This window comes from Manacus candei, unplaced genomic scaffold (assembly GCF_025592945.1).
Source record: "Manacus candei isolate 608988 ecotype Guabito, Panama unplaced genomic scaffold, ASM2559294v1 h1tg000025l, whole genome shotgun sequence".
NCBI lineage: Eukaryota > Metazoa > Chordata > Aves > Passeriformes > Pipridae > Manacus > Manacus candei.
The window spans coordinates 6,140,945-6,157,656 of record NW_026138073.1 but is presented as its reverse complement, the minus strand read 5'-3'; the positions used below and the strand labels follow the sequence as shown (position 1 = coordinate 6,157,656).

General features: G+C 46.6%; 2 protein-coding genes across 3 annotated transcripts in view; one reads left to right on the top strand and one right to left on the bottom strand.

Annotated features, from left to right (window-relative positions):
• Window positions 1–809, top strand: part of SLC25A26 (solute carrier family 25 member 26) — an 83,793-nt gene extending 82,984 nt beyond the window's left edge. For both annotated transcript variants that reach the window (XM_051788827.1, XM_051788826.1), the window contains one exon: window positions 362–809. In XM_051788827.1, coding sequence (XP_051644787.1) covers window positions 362–458 — 97 coding nt within the window. In that variant the 3' untranslated portion in view covers window positions 459–809. The remainder of the gene's footprint in view (window positions 1–361) is intronic.
• Window positions 810–3,192: 2,383 nt separating this feature from the next.
• LRIG1 (leucine rich repeats and immunoglobulin like domains 1) overlaps window positions 3,193–16,712 on the bottom strand; it is a 93,230-nt gene continuing 79,710 nt past the window's right edge. Inside the window, exons 11-19 of the mRNA XM_051788788.1 lie at window positions 16,441–16,512; window positions 14,319–14,482; window positions 12,014–12,334; window positions 11,081–11,362; window positions 10,134–10,553; window positions 8,706–8,828; window positions 7,981–8,127; window positions 6,554–6,862; window positions 3,193–6,310 (exon numbers count right to left, since the gene is read on the bottom strand). Of these exons, the coding sequence (XP_051644748.1) occupies window positions 6,084–6,310; window positions 6,554–6,862; window positions 7,981–8,127; window positions 8,706–8,828; window positions 10,134–10,553; window positions 11,081–11,362; window positions 12,014–12,334; window positions 14,319–14,482; window positions 16,441–16,512 (2,065 nt within the window). The 3' untranslated portion in view covers window positions 3,193–6,083. The remainder of the gene's footprint in view (window positions 6,311–6,553; window positions 6,863–7,980; window positions 8,128–8,705; window positions 8,829–10,133; window positions 10,554–11,080; window positions 11,363–12,013; window positions 12,335–14,318; window positions 14,483–16,440; window positions 16,513–16,712) is intronic.

Below are 16,712 nucleotides of genomic sequence, written 5' to 3'. Positions count from 1 at the left end.
CTCTGCAGTGGAGGAACCCCTGGCAGAGAGAGGAGATCCCTCTGCCCAGGCTGGATGAGGGCAGCAGAGGATGGGACGCTTCCCATCTGTCTGCAGCCCTTCATGTGGATGTGTCTGAGCTCCCACCATAAAGACCTCCTGCCCTTTCCTCCTGCACCTGAGGAGTGTGGAGAGGGGTTAAAAATCACAAGCCTTGGGAGTCCTGTGTTAGGGAAGTCCAGACAGACTTCCTTCAGGGAGCAGTGGGGTGGGATTTAAGAAATCAGCAAGACAGAGTTTTTCTTGGCTTTGTTTTCCAAAGCCGGCCGAGCAACACCCGCTCCCGGCTCCTCCCCTGAAGCCACCTTTCCTTTGCCTTCAGCTTGTTCGCAGGTGTTGTCCCACGGATGGCAGCCATCAGCCTGGGAGGCTTCATCTTCCTGGGGACATACGAGAAGACTCGCCAGCTGCTGCTCTGAGCCAGCCCGGCCGGTCCTGCCGGTGGCCACCGAGGAGCTGGAGAAGCCGGAGGAGGAGTCGGGCCACGAGCACAGCCTTCCTCAGCAGCTGTCCTGCAGGCTGAGAGCCACTCTCACTGTTAGAGAAAAGTAAATCCTCCAATAATCCAATTTCCCAAACATGAAATTTTCCTGCATGGAAAGTGAGTGAGGTCATTGTGAGAGTTGTGCCAAAAAAGTAATGTTTGGGGGGTAAACAGCTAATTACAGTGGCCGTGAAAGGCGTTATTAGAACTCCTGCAGGGAAAGTGTTTTGGAAACCTCCAGCTCGGGGGCTGAGCTGGGAGGCTGAAATAAAGCAAGTTTTCATCATTCAGTGGCACCTGCCTCATAACGTGGGGAGGGGAAGGGGCTGATAGAGTTACAGCCTTGCTGCCCTCCAACAGCACTAAAAGTATTCTGGGTTGGGAGAGCTCTTTGTAAAAGACAATCATCCATTTGTTTCTGATTTGAGCTGTATTTGTGGAAGTTTATATTCCTGTTTATACCTACAGGTGCTCAGCAAGCATTCCTGTGTGGGAGCCAGTGCAGCTTTATTAATCAGACTCACATTTCTCCAGTAAAAGCACAGGCTTGTATTATTTTACAGCTGTGCTTGAGCAAAGACATGGAGCTCTGCCTTCTTTTGGTCTTCATCCCTCAGCAGCTGAAGGAGCAGGAGCTTCAAGTGCTGAAGCCCAGGAGAAAGCCTGGGAAGGCAAGGCAGGGAGAACATGGGGGTTCTCCTGCTGTGTATGGATGGATCCTGAGGGCTCTCAGGGGGCTGCTGGCAGGCAGAGCAAAACTCTGCTGCGGTTCTCATGTAGGAAACAGAAGGTGTAGCAACCAAAATGGTGCAGGGACTAGCACGGTGAAAAGACCTTACTGGAATTACTCAAAATCATTACCAGCATCAGGTCTGGGAGCTCCAAATTTACAGCAGCTTGGCTGAGTGGTGCTGTGGAGTGTGTTGGCGTGGGTTTCTCTGGGTGGACAAAGCCAAGGGGCTGCGGCAGCACCAAAAGGCCCCTCCTTGGGCTACACCAGCACGGTGGGTGACGGGGCTGGGACAGGCAGTGGTGTCTCACACCTTGCCCTGGGCTTGGCCATGGTGCTGGGAAGCTCCTCATACAGGGGACGAGCAGGTGGGAGCTGGCATGTGTGGGCTGAGCCGTGCTGGGTGAGCAGGACAGACATCGGGCTTGTCCTGGTGCCACTGCCTGCCTGCTCTGTGCACACTCCCTCCTGGTCATCCCAGCACGGAGGCACCAGGGATGATGTGTTCCCCTGGAGTGCTGGAATTTGAGACTGTTTGCCTCATGAGGATGATATACAGGTAGGTGGAGGAACAAATGCCAAACCAGGTTAGTGCATGACCAGGGAGCACATGCGACCTGGCCCAGCATGACTAAGGCTGTCATCCCATGACATAGTAATGACTTTTTAGAGGCCAAAAACTTAGAAAATAATTGGCAGACAAGTAAAACATACACAACAAAGGACTTAATTCTTAAAAATAATCTTCAATTAAAATGGGGAATTTCAGCCAAGTCCCATATTGGCTGGTTGTTAACGCTTCCCGTTACCAAGGCTCGGTGTAGCTGTTCCTGCCACTTGGAGGTTGTCTCTCTTTTATGATGTTCTATATATATAACAGAGCCAAATTTAGGGGCTGGGGGAAGGAGATTTATTACTCTGTCTCAAAATCTAACTTATATTTGCTCTTTAAACATGGTGAAGGCGTTAGCAGTGCAGTCGATGCATTTGATTACTTGCGCTGTAAATAATCATCTTTAGTAAGTCGCTGGGTCCACGTGATGCATTTTTTTGTTGTTTTTATTTAACATTGCGTAATCAGTTTTTGTCATCACCATTCTGGATTTATTTTTTTTTTAATTTACAAAAAACCCCAACATCAACCAAACAACTAGCCAAATTGTTTTAGCCAGCCTAATGGTGGGAGGAGATGCAACCCCAGTGCTTCCTGTTCTGCTGTGCTGATGGACCAGCTCCGCATCCCAGATCACTGTGGGAAGGCCAAAGGTACCCAGGAACAGTACCAGGCAAGTGAGAGCCCCAGCAGGTGGCCAGGGCTGTTCTGTATGTACCAGTTTTTCTAATCCTTATGGAAAAGACACTTTTAGTTTCTGGACTATGGGGGTGAGGGGGGGGAACAGACCTAAAAATGTGGGGTTTTTTTTCCCTTTGCATCGAGTTTTAGCAATGTTTTTTTTTTCAAGTTTAGGAAAATTAAAAAAATTAATTTTAGCCCATTACTGGAATAAAGCAGGATAACACGTGAATCTCAGACCAGGCACCAGCCTCCTAAAGGCTCTTTCTTTTCCATTTTAAAAAAAATTAACTCTTACATGTGTTAAGGGACTTCGAGTAGTCTCAGACAACCTGCCTTATACCCAAAGTTATAATTTGGAGGAGGAAATACTTTTATTATTTTTTTTAAATATACAGAAACTGAATTGAGATTTTTAGTTTAAGCAGGAATTCAGGCTTATCTCCAAAGTTGCCGCTGGAATTTCCATCCAGGGTGGGGTTGGGGTTTGGGAACACCAGAGGTGTTCACAGCTGCAGCTGGGCCTGGTGCTGTCCTGGCCCTGTTTTTACTTACACACACACTCACACCCCCCCATCTGTTCTGTTCTCAGTGCCAAGATAAGGGGGATTTGCCAGATACTAAAGCAAGCTGATACACTGGAAATCTATTTCTTATGAGTTCTTTATTCTGTCTTTCAATACAGCCCCCAAATTCCACCCCGTCCACACACCAGGCTGCCAGAGCCTCATGCTGTTCCACAGTATCTCATGATCCAATTTCAGGAGTGGGTACATTGGCAGTTAGTTTGCATTTTCACCAGAGAAAGACAGTAAAGAGTATAGCAATGGATTAGAATTTTATTTCATTTTCAACTGAAACTCCCAAAAGCTCACTCTCAACAAAACAGCTGTAATATTATAAATGAACCTTTATTAAAGACACTTCAATGCCATTTGTTAGACACTTCAATATCTTACATGTTTTTCAATGTACAACATTGTACCAAATTTTCTAATAAATAAATAACTTTGTACACAAAAGTAATACTTCCTCTTTCACATTGCCTCTTAGAAGCAGCAAATTCACATATTTAGTGGAAGTCATAACATTAGGCAGTTAACTTTATTCAGAAACATTATTTTCAAATGTTAACGTGGCAAATATGCTTTTGTATCCGCAATGGTGATGACTTTTCTGCCAGCAAAATGAATCCATTGTATCATTCCCATCTTCCCCGTGTCCCTGGCTCCATGAGTCGGTTCTGGAGCACTTTTCCCTTCAGTAAAGGGAAAACTACGCTCGGTTTATAATTTTCTAACATCCATTTCCTTTGCTTTGAATAAACTTGGCACTCAACATAATTCACCACCTGTCTCAAAGTGCAAACGTGTCAATAGTCAGGAACTGGTACAGACAGGTACTGGCTGAATTACGCCTCCATTCATCCAGGGGCAGCTGCTGCTCTGCACTGACACTCAGCAGCTGCTGGGCTCAGAGGTGAGGTCCTTCCCTCAAGGTAAGGCTGGGCAGGACCAGCTTCTAATAACACCAAGGGGCACCTTGCATCCCTGGAAGCCCACAGGTGTGGCAGCACTCAAGCAGGTCCATAAGTGATAAATCTGAACTGAAAATTAAGTGTTTCTGCCCTTGCCTCTGGTGCTTGTTTTGCGCCCCAGGCCTAGCAAAGGTGGATTCCCACCAGACTCACCCTCAGTGGAACTGGCATTTGAGTTGCTCCTAAGGAAAAAAGTAACAAACCCACCTAAAAACCTTCCCCCAAAGTAGTCATCACCAGAATTTTAGCAACCTCATATTAGCAGAACTCAAATCACAAAGAACTGGGAGTCCTCCATCCACAGGTAATGATGCCAACAGAAGGCAGTCCCTCGATAAATAAAAAGCGTCACAGTGAAGTCAGAAGTGACAAAGATCTGTTTGACTGAGGTGGGTATTTCTTTATCCCCCCCATTAATGGATGAACTTAAAAGACCACAATAAAAAATATTTGGGACATTGCCATTTAACAGTCTATTCAACCATAAATGCATGGTTCTCCTTCTAAATGAGTGTATTTCTGACTAGCCCAGAATTGCTACACGAGGCAGCATAACTCACTTGAAGGTGATATTTTCATAATACAGAGTCTGGCTGCAGATGGAGCCAATGGTGTTCAACTACAAAGTGTAATATTGTGTTGCAGGGAAAAAAAGCATCGGATGAATTAATGGTACAGCTGTCCCCTTAGGAGCGCGATTTAGTTTTGTTGACAAAACAGCTCTATGGTTTCCAACCCCCTCCAGAACAGATGTATTTTTTGGGTGTTAATATGCATTATACTGGCACGGGTTATTCCCTCTAAGCAGGGCAAGGCTGGATCATTACAGGCACCTCACGCAGGTAAAGCTGGATCCTCTGGGAGTGAGTGTTGTGGTGATCAGTGCTGTGACAGCTCACGTGGCAGGTAACACCTTCTGTGATGATGTTTTTGAAAGGTGCACTGTGTGAGACCACCCCTGGTTTACTGCACAAGTTATTTATTTTGGTAACGACTGCTTCCTAGCCATGACAGCCTTTTCCTCTGGTTGTTTTGGGGCTCCACACTGTTGCTGAGTTTTTTAGTGCCTCTTGTGTGGTCCACTCTAACATCTCACAGAGTCACAGTTCAAATACTAATTTTTATGCAGTTTTGAAAAATAAAGGAATTTAAGTTCTTCCAGCAACAGGAAAATATCAGGTTGCTATGTAATTTCCCATTGCTTTTTTTCTTTATAAACTTCATTTGAAACAGTTGAAGATCTCTGTTTAAATGTGTTAAGTGCAATAAATTTCAAAGGGGAAGGAAATTTGTGCTAAGTAACCCAATTGATATTTAGAATCATGCACATGCACGTGGCTGGCTCGTGTCCAGCCTCTCATCCACCAATACAAGTCTCTCTCCACAGGGCTGCTCTTGGTCACTTCTCTGCCCAACCTGTACCTGGGACTGCCCCAACCCAGGTGTACTCGATGTAAAGGATCTTCCATTGAAAAGAGGACAGTCCCTTTGGAATAGTCTGGCTTTTTAAAGTTCTGTTTATGCATTTAAGGCACCAGAATTATTTCTCTCACAAAGTTTAACAGCAATCCGATACTGAAAACAATATTGCCAAAATTGTAAAATTTCACTCAGTTTTCCATGCACTAAAGATTAAAATAGCCTCTGTAAAAGATATATATATATATATATTTATATATGAAAACTCTTATGTACAATTGTATCAAATACTTTTCTCTTTACACAATAATCCCTTGCATTTATGTGCTTCATATGCAAGTTGACTTTTGAACACTTCATACTTCTCAGGGAAGTTTTAAACTATGTACAATCAGATGACGCTCGAACAGGAGTTTGTTCCCCATACAAGCTTGTTTCTCATACCTCAGTCAGTTGCCTTTGACAGGTCATCAGTTCGAGATTCGAGGTAGAAGTAAGTAGCCTATATACTCTGTGCAAAAAAAAAAAAAAATTAAAAAAAAAATAATAGTGTATTAATTTGCACTGTCAGTCTGTGCTCTCAGTCCGGTGACCTGGTCGGTGGCTTCGGCTCGTGAGCGGAGTCACAGGGCTGGGCTCCGCTGGGCAGCAGGACCTGCTCCACCTCTGCTGCACTCTGCAGATCCAGTAGTGCTGGGGGCATCTCAGGAAGCACATTCAGTTGCTTTAATGACCCTCCTGCTGGTGAAGCTCTCACCAAATTAAGGTTGTTAAGCTCTGAAGGCTTTGCTGCTGCCTGTGAAGAGCCTGCAAAAACCCAAAGGACAGCGGGGTTAGCTGATGCTCAGCCTGCCAGCACTCCTCCTCCATGACCTTGGAGGTCTTTTCCAGCCTTAATGACTCTATAATTCTATTCTATGATAAAACCAACCCCGCTGCTATCATTCACACCCCTGACTCAGTTAAAAAGGCTGATGGGAGCACGCAGGGCTCTGCTCTAACCCCGACAGTGCATGTGAGGAGCAGAATTGAGCCCAGGGGAGCACGTACCGTGTGTGTCTGCAAGCAGCGGGCTGGCCGAGCTCACAGGCCTTATTCTGTCGTGGTTGCTGGGGTAGAGGGTCCCGTCTGTTTCCACCCTCTTGCCGCTGGCAATCCCGTTGCAGGGCTGAGGATGAAGAAGGCTGGTGCCTGCACCCCTCTTCCTATTCCGTTCCTTGCTGCTCAGTGCGTTGGGATGGGGGTTATCCACAGTCTTAAGGCTCTCGGGGTAGTACTCGGAGTCCCTGGGGTAAATGTGGACGTTCATGCTGTCCGTGCTGCTGCTGCAGTCCGTGCACACCACGGGCAGCCCGTAGCCTTTGGGGGAGGAAGGGAAAACAGCAACAAACCAAGATGAGCAGCTGGAAGTGGTCAGCACTGGAGCACACAACTTGTGGATGGAAAGGGCAGCTCTGTTTACTTTGGTGTGGGAATCTCTCACTAAGTAACATGGACAATTCCCAGTTTTACACAGGGCTGCCACACACCTGCTTTTCAGAACTCTGTAGCCACCATCACTAAAGGTAGTTTCAATTAATAGGCCTAGCTGGTTGGCTTACTTCAAAGAATTTGTGACTTTTTAAGGAAAAAAAAAAACCTTGTGCATTTATTTCCTTTCCCAAGCTTTCTAGTCAGGGTAGAAATGCAAAGTGGAACTTTCCTCTACCTGCTTTAAAATACCAAGTTTACCTTTCTCATTTTTGTACTGGTCCTTTACAGGGATCACCATCATCTCACACTGTTATCTCAGATATGCTATTACTGTTAGTGGGAAAAACAGATGAGCTGAAATCAAAGCAGTTGCAAGCAGGAAGGAGGTGCTATATGTTCAAAGTTAATTTCCTTAGCGCACTCAACAACTTTCCATTATTAAACTTTACAGTTTCTCCTGGAAAGAAAATTTGTTTCACTGGCTCTTTTTGTGTGGCTGTTACAATACAGCAAGAGAACAGAAAACACATCCTAAAAATAGAAAAGTACTAGCGTAACACCCAAGAAATTGGCAAAGAGCAGAGGCAGGTGTAGTGCCCAAAACAACCTTTAGATTTTGAAAATAAATAAATTAAAATGAGGCTGAGCTTTGAAGTCGACAGCCTCTTTCAGAGAGTGTGAAAAAATTTAACACCTTCAGTTTGAAAGCGCTCTCACATTTTAGGAATATTTCAAATCAGAATTCCCATCAGCCAGCTGCAAGGAATGGTGATCGTGAGCTTTAGTCTGTCTCTTTCTGATGGTTCCTCAAATTCCAAATATCCAAGCTTGAGAGAGGATCAAAGCAAGCAGAAAAAAGTAAATTTACTGTGCTTGCACCTGAGAATCATTCTGGGCTTTTTTTCTCTGAAGGTAAAAATTTCTCATGTTCATTCTGCCTGACTAGGAGGGCTTTCTGATCTATACAAACACGAAATGCCTTCCCAGATTAATGGGTTTTGTACCTGTCTTATCTGGAACAAGCATTCCATCAGCCATGTCTTCAGTTTTCCAAGTGTCTTTATTATAGCTGATACACAGCTTGGGCTGTCTGCAACCTACAGCGGGAGCTTCAACATCTGGACACCTTCCAGCATCAGTCTGACACATACCTGTAACAAACGAACCAGCTGGTTAAAGAGTACATCCATCTGCTCCCAGTTAAATGACTTGTTAGTCTTATTTCTACTGTAGAAGGGAGAAAAAATAGCAGTGGAGATAACAGATGATTTTCAGATAACGTTTAACAGAATAAATCCTGTACAATCTCAGGGGAATCTCAGTTCAGAACGCTTAACTTCTCCTCCCTAACGTGTTTAAATACTGTAAAACCCCAACATTTAATTTCTAAGCCTGAAGGCAGGGACAGGCAATGTTAATGCATTTTCTAGTAGAGCCTAACTATGGGTAAACCTGACGCCAAAAAACTAATCCAAAATTGGCAAAAAAATAGTCCTTAGGGCCTGACTGAGCAGTTTCTGAGGCAGCCTGCTTGCAGGAACACTTATTCCTGGGAGAGGAGAGCTCTGTGAAGTCAAGGACATCCCTGCTCTGCATAAGTGCAGGAGCCAGAGAATTGCATTATGAAGATCTCTCAGATAACTCACAAGTATTTTGGGCTGCAATTTCTACCTCCCCATTTCAAGTCCAGATACAGCACAGCAGAAGAAACAGCTAGACCCTTTCTCACCGTTGCTGTCGATGTGCCCGTTGGGCTGCTGGGTGTCCACTCGGATGGCCACGTCCTGCCGGTCTGACAGAGTCCCCTGGGAGGACAAGTAGCTCGGCACGTCTGGAGGCACAATGGTCTCATCTAGAGCAGTGGGGGCAGAGAAATGTCAGTTCCCAGTAAGATTTTCAGAGGCATATAAAATCATGTTTTCAAGAGAAATTTGGGACCAGATCTGGTGTTTTCTGTAGATGCCATGGAAACGGAGCTGTCTAAGTACTCTTCTCCCTTCAGAAGCCCCACTCCTGGTTTTTAAAAGCTTAAAAGCTGTGAGAGAGAGTGCTGATAAAGGCACTTGGAGTCTTTGCATTTGGCATGGTCAATACAAGATAGGTGGAGTAGAACTGTTTCTTCAGGACAAGTAAATCCTTTCCTTTCCCCTGAAAATCAGAGTCCCTTCTTTGACTGAAGTCCTCTGTCTCCTGAAGTTAGGAGTAAAAGGATTCTGGAGAACAGGGTCATAGATTCACTTAAAAAGGCAAGTAAGTCTTAAGCCCCTTGGCTGTCCTTGGCTTTCTCCATTTTCTACAAGGCAATTTCAGTTTCCCTTGTCACACAAAACCAAGTGAAACTCTATTACGCCAGGCATAAAGCCCTAAATTTTCAGGACTGAAAAAAGTAGTTAAAAAAGAATCCCACTGATACATCACACTGCTGTTAGCGTATCCAAGACTTCCTACCTAGACTACATCTTTAAAATCCTGTTATACTCTATATAAAGCTAAGCAGAATATAGGAAGGCTGCAAATCCCAGCAGGGTGGGAAAGTCTTAGGCTGGTTCTTCCATAGTTCTCTTCTGTTCAGAGGCTGCATAATATTGAGAGCAGGAGACTTTATTGCCACTGCAACACATAATTTCAGCACCAAATTATCCTTTCTTCATATCAGGAGGAAGAAATAAATACTACTCCTTCCTTTAAAAAGTAACAGATATCCCACATCAGCAGGGCTACAACAGCTCTTACAGCCGACATGGAAAAAGGAATTCCAGCTTCAAAATCTAATTTTTCAAGTTTTGAAATTGAAGTCTTTGAAAATATAAATTCCCAAGAAGTAAGACAGGTTCTCAGCATTATGGACATAATGCAGACTGTCTCAAGAGTTATCATTTATGGTCATGGAAAATCAAAGTTGCAAAGCAATGGCTGGAACTACTGCCAAGTGGAAAAGACCTTCCTGAAGAGGAAGCCAAGGGGAGAAATGCAGCTCTGAACATGCTTCAGCAGCAAGTGAAAGCTGGTTCCAGCTCTGTGTGCCAAGAGAACCACGGACATAAGACAACTGCTGCTCCAGTGTGGCTGTGTGGCTCCCTGACGGGTGATTCACCCTCAGCGGGACATTTGACAGCACAAAAGGTCAGAGGAAGCCTCAGCAGGAGACTGGAGCTACCTGTGTTGGTGACACTGTATTCTTCACTCTTCTTCCTGGTTTGGTAGATGATGCAGACCCAGACCAGGGAGGTGAGCACGATGCTGCACACCACAGCGATGGTGATGATCCCCACCGTGGTCCGGTCCTTCCTGCAGCCCAGGGACTGCAGGATGCTCACGTGGCTGTGCGCGCGCTCCGTCCCCAGGGTGTTGGACATCTCACAGGTGTACTTCCCAGCATCCTCCAAGACAACATTCCTAACAATCAGCAGCTGGTTGCCAGAGGTGAAGTGGTGCCTTTCTGTCACGACCAGGGGCTGGTCACCTTTCAGCCAGGTGATGCGGGGCGGGGGGCTCCCCGTGGCTTTGCACTGGAGAGCCACGGTCTCACCCACGGACACCACGTGATCTTCCAAGGGATGAACCAAGGATGGTGTCTCTGCAGGAGAACAAACACAGAAATTAGTTCTTGGGGACGGTGTAGCAACAGATTAGACCACACTCAACACTCCTGATGTTCCTGCAGACATAGCAGTGCACGAGGCAGGCACGTGCCCAGGAGCATGGCAGCTGCAAACCACAACAGATCCAACAACCACAACCGAGGCCTCATTTCCCATAACCAGTTGGTGTTAGTCTTCCCAAAAAGGAACCCCTGAGGACAAGGGTCAACAGTTGACATAAATTATTTCGTAGGACAAGAGAGATGGAGGGTGATTTCCTTTTGAAGGATTTTGCAAACAGCAAACAGGCTGGTTGGAGGGGCTCCCTCGGCACAAGAGGAAATGTGACTTTATTGCTCCTTCTCTTAATTAATTTCATTAGTTAACTAGAGTGCAAAAGAATGAAACAAGACAGAGCACGGACTCTGTCTCTTTTCTGTATCTGCAACTGGCAGAGCACTAGAACAGCCATCTCTCCCAACTCCCACTTCCAGGCCACTTGGGCGCCAGGGGCCCGGCTTACCCAGGACGGTCAGGGTGGCGTTGGCGAGCACGGAGCCCGCGGAGTTCTGTGCCGTGCAGCTGTAGACACCCATGTCCTCGATCTTCACGTCCGTGATGAAGAAGACGTCGTCGTCGGGCATGACATGCATGCGGCGCTCCCGGGCCGCGGGGAAGTCGGTGCCGCCGTCCTTCTGCCAGGCGATCTGCGGCGTGGGGTGTCCCTCTGCCGCACACTCCAGCCGCGCCGTCGTCCCCGTCCGGCTCGTGATGTCGTGGGGAGTTTTGATAAACGAGGGCAACACTGACGTAAAGGAAAACAAGAAAAGGGATGAGCAATCCCACGGGGAAAACACCATATCCTGCACGGTTCTGTTTTCCTTTCCAGCGAGGATTAATGTGACAATTACCCACGGGCATTGTGCTTCTGCAGGATATCTCTGAACTGCTGAGGACTAACCCTGTGTTCCTAGAGAACACACCTGTCTGCAGAGTCCATGACCAGCCCCGCTCAGATCAAGAGAGCTGGGATCAAAACTAATTTTCTTTGGTGGTTATCCTGGAAAAAAAAAGCTATTATCTTTCCTACAGAGAACTTCTAATCACGACATCCTTCTTCCTTGTATCCTTTTGTATTTTCACTTTCATTGGCTATTTTCATTTTCATTGGGCCATTTTAGTGGGCAAAGACTCTACCTGAACAGCCAAAGAGATGTTAAGAATGTGCTGAAGTGCTTGGCTGGGTGGCAGCCATCCCAAACCTGGTCTGTGCTCCTCACAGGGCACTTCTCACCATCCACTGAGCTACAGGCAGCTGCTGTGAAGAGATTAAGAGCTCCCCACCATCAGGAATGGACCCTCGGGAATAACCACCCGCCAGAAATGATTCCCAAGGAATTGTGCCGTGTACCAGCTCAGGCTGAGAAAAGGAACGAGAAAGCAGCTTCCCACTCACCATTAACAGTGAGCCGGGCCTTGTTGGAGTAGGTGGAGCCGAAGTGGTTGGTGATGATGCACTGGTACCGCCCCTCGTGCGCGAAGGTGACGTGCCGGAGGTGCAGGATGGTGGTGCACTCCATCACCTCCCCGTCCTTCGCCCGCACGTGGGCAAAGTTCTCGATCTCGGCGTTGTGCAGCATCTCGTTGTCCTTCTTCCAGGCAAACATCATGGGGGAGCTGCTGCTGCTGGCGGCCAGGCAGGTGAACCTGATGTCCTTCCCAAGGACCGCCACTGTGGTCTCGGGCTGGATGATGATCTGTGGCTTGGGGAAATCATCTGTGGGAAAACAGCAGGAGTGGTTAGTGCTGGACTATGAGGGAAGACTTCAGCAAGCCAAGAGATGCAATGAGAAACTGAACAGTGCATAAATGGAAGTTATTATTGCACATCTGCTTTTATACCCACTGTTGTACATGCACTGCAGCCTCAAGGCTGGCTCTGTAGTGCATAACTCCACTGAGGGGCTGGTTTAGGTGGGACTGTTGTTCCTCTGGGTCCTTCTGTCACCAGTGGGCTGTCAGACACCTACAAAATGCCCAGCTCCTTCACCAATGTAGCTGAACCTGAGAAAGACACTATGGTCTACAGAAAATATCCTTCCCTGTACAACTCATGCATGAAGAGCACGACTGAACTTACAACTTCACCTCCAGGTTTGCATTAGTGTGAAGCAGGACAGGAGAGCAGGAGGGCACTTAGAGGGCTGCAAATGCCACCTCTAGGGAAAAATGCCCACAAGAGGTTGTAGTGAGGTGGGAATTGGTCTCTTCCCCTAGGTAAAAAGCAACAGGACAAGAGGAAATTGCCTCAAGTTGTGCCAGGGGAGGCTTATATTAGCTAATAGGAAAAATTTCTTCACCGAAAGGGTTGTCAAGCACCAGAACAGGCTACCCAGGAAAATGGTAGAGTCACCATCCCTGGAGGTATTTAAAAGACATGTAGATGTGGTACTCAGGGATGTGGTTTAGAGGTGGGCTTGGCACTAGTAGGTTGACGGCTGGATTCAATGATCTTGCAGGTCTCTTCCAACCTGAAGGATTCTGTGACTCTACACAGCCTGTGCTGTCAGAGCAGAAGCAGCTGTATTTGCTTCTGTCACCTGCCTGGGGTGGAAAGCTTCACACACTCTCTCTGTGCCCTGAAGACTGTTGGTTTTAGCAAGGGTCCAAGCAGATTCATTTATTAGATTTCTACAAATGGTGTAATTTAATATTTGACTAAGGTTTAATTAAACAGCCAGGCCTCTGGAACCAGGAGTATACTAGTGCCTGGAGGACTTGGCAGGCACTGGGAAGCAAAGCTGTCTTTGCTTTGTGATGTTGCTGTGGGGATGGAGCCTTCAGGATCTCTTTTTCCAGATGAGCACAGCAAGCCTCCCAGCCTGCTCAGACAGAGGCCACCTAGGCAGAGTCCTGCCACTAGGGGATCAAGGAGGGACATGGGACCACAGCTGGAACAAAGTGTCCACTCAGTGTTCAATGCAAGTCATGCATTCAGCTTAGTTAAACAGTGTTTGCAAAAGCTCATTTTTCCTTCAAACACCCATTTGCAGCTCCACCCAGGATCCACACTGGTTGGCTCCAATGCACAAAGTTTGGCTCCCAAACCAGGCCTTTCTTTTCCACAAAAGCTGAGTGCATGAGCAGCATCAATTTGGCCTCCTCTGATCACTTAAATTTCTTCATGAGAGAGGTAGCAGATGTTTGTGTGTGCTGGATATTAAGTAAAGCTGCTTTGCAACCACAGCTCGGGTGCAGAGTCAACTGCAGTATTTAGGTGGGCCTTACTGGTCAAAAAAATCAGCTGTGATGGAGATTCTCCTCTGCTTTTTAACTCTTTGCTATTTCCAAGAAGGAGAAAAGATACGTGAAGAACACAAAGCCACAGAAGCAGGTCAGAACACTGCAGAGAGGAAAAAGTTACAGCTGCAGTCTTGATAGTATCAAACTGAGAGGACTGAGCAAGTCTCTGTGCAGCCCCATCTGGAAGTGGAACAGGCATTAGTCCCTTTTGATTTAACACTCAGGGAGCCCTGCAAGGAATACACTCGGTTCAAGCAATGCACTGTGTGGTTTTGGTGGGAAATAAATTGTAGCCAATGACAAATTTTTAAAATGCAGGCTTGGGCTTCCTTTGATCCCACTGAATAACAAAACAAAACAGAAAGCCTCTCGTAATAACACGCTGGTAGTCAAAAGAAAATGTTTCCCAAGTGAGTCCTACCCTTCATACAACCTCAAAACACGCAGGCGAGACTTACCACACACAAAACTTTCTGGCAGGATGGCAAAAATGCTCTTGCTTTTCAGTGACTCAGGATGGGCACAGGTGGCCACCACAAAGGACTGCAGCTCCTTCTCCACTAACCACTGGGGCAGCCACTTCAGCTGGCAGTCGCAGAGGAAGCTGTCGCTGTTAATGTGGCTGCAGGGAAACAAAACCAACAGCAGCCTGCTGTGAGTCCTACACGGAGAGAAGGCTGGAAGGCTCACAGCCCTTTCATGTCAGACACATTCCTCCCGCCCCCCCAGCATGGGTGGAAGGGAAAAAAGGCCTGCAGGAATGTCCTCGAGGCACTAAAGATGTTAAATACATGACACATTTAAACAGCATTTCATCTCCACATGGAGCAACCCACTCCTGTACTGCAGTGACACTCTCTAGCACCCTGTATTTATTAACCCCCTTCCAGAGTGATCCCCAGGAACAGATAAGCAAAGTCATCCCTGGCTTAAGGGATACAAGCTGAGGCAGATCATCTACAACGGAGAGGTGCAACAGAGGCAAAAGGCAACAGTACAGCCTGTCCTGCCCTCTCTCATCTCTCATTACCACACACATTCCTCCTCTGCCTCTGTGGTTTGAGCATCTTTGGTGGGAACAAATTCTGGACTTAACTGCTGAACAGTGAGAGGATGCCCAACTCCCACTGTAAGGCCTTGAGTTCCCTCTGTGGCCAACCCTAGGGCAGTAAGTGGAGAGGCCCTGCCTTCCATAAGGTGCATATTCACACACTGGCATCACCAGGGATAAGAGGTGTAGCTGGAGCTGTGTTTACTGATTAACAGAAGCAGTGGAAGAGGAGTGACCAAAGGTATTTGTGTAAACCCAAGAGGAACAGTCACTAGTTTGGAAAGCAAAACACGAAAACATTTCTCAGCATCCCGAGATGCTGAGAAATCCTGAGTTCCAAACCCCACCAGCACCACCCATGGCAGGGGCTTGGAACTAGATGATTTTTAAGGTCCCTTCCAAACCAAACCACTGCAGAATTCTATGATTCTATGATCCAAACAGTAACTTAGCACCTTCTGTTAGGAAAAGAGCTGTGAAAAAAGGAGCAAAGAAAATGGGAGCCTCAGGATTAACGTGTTTTTTTAATAATCTGGGCCAAATTGTGGCATTATGGGATAAATCCTACTGGCTAGTTGGGACAGGTCACAGAGACCCTTCAGCATAATGAACTCTGCATGTATATGTCCTCTATCTGAACTTCTCCATGGTATAAACATTCCTTCACAATATCTGGGATCTCACTAATTCTTCCCTAATAAGATCAATCTTTCACCTCAATTTTGTTCCAAGAGCCAGTGCAAAAGATAAGGTGGCTAAATACACAACAGACATGCAACGTTTATCTTACTCATTCCCAGTCACTGGCATTAAATGTCACTGCTAACAGTGACCATCTGATTCTCATTTCCAATGTCAGGAAGAAGAACCTGTACCTGACCAAATACCAAATAAGTGATTTTGTGTTCCACAGACACTGCACTACTCCAGAGTGTAGCAATGCACTGACAATGGATTAAATATTTATGCAGAAGAGGAGAAAAGGAAACCAAGCAAGACTGGAAACAGTATCTGATAACAGTGCAGAGCCCCGGCCTGGAGCACAAGCAGCAGCTCTGATAACACATCCGTATTTTTACACCAGAAGGCTGGATGACAAGTGGATGCAGTTCAAATGGTGCTTATCACTGAAATATCAGTCCTGTGTGTGAACCCTAAACAGAGGCACGGCAAGGGAGCAGATGAGCCACTGGGAATTAAATCTTTGGCAGTATGAGGAGGATAGCCAGCTAACAGGACCAGGGCTGGACTTCCTGAGCAGACAGGAATAATTGCACAGATGCAAAGCTGCTGGAAGAACCTGTCCCAATGATCTCATTTCACTCACTATTAAATGCAAGATGTTCCCGTGACAGCTACTCATGTGTAAAAATACCCCTCAGAGGAGGATAGAGGGGAGGGGGAAATAAATGAGTGGAAATGCAGACAACACCCGTGCTACTGCTCACGTCCAGGGCAAGGAAGGTCCCTGCCCCCTGGGCAAGGAAGGTCCCTGCCCCCTGAGTGGGGTGTGCAGGGCAATCACTTACAGCTGACGCAGGCTCTTCATCTTGGCAAAGGCGTCGGCTTGGATGGAGCGGATGGCATTGTCCCCCAGGTTCCTGCAGGCACAACCACAGGCAATGTGAACAAAAGGGATGCTATGACTGGGACAGTAGCAGTTGATTTGGTAGCTGCTTCTTAAGGCCAAATGCACTTGCAGCTCATGGAAATGTTCCTCAAAACACCTTGATTTTGATTAAGTATTCCTGAACAACAGTCAGTCAATAAAGATTACAGGAATAAATCACTAAGCCATTCC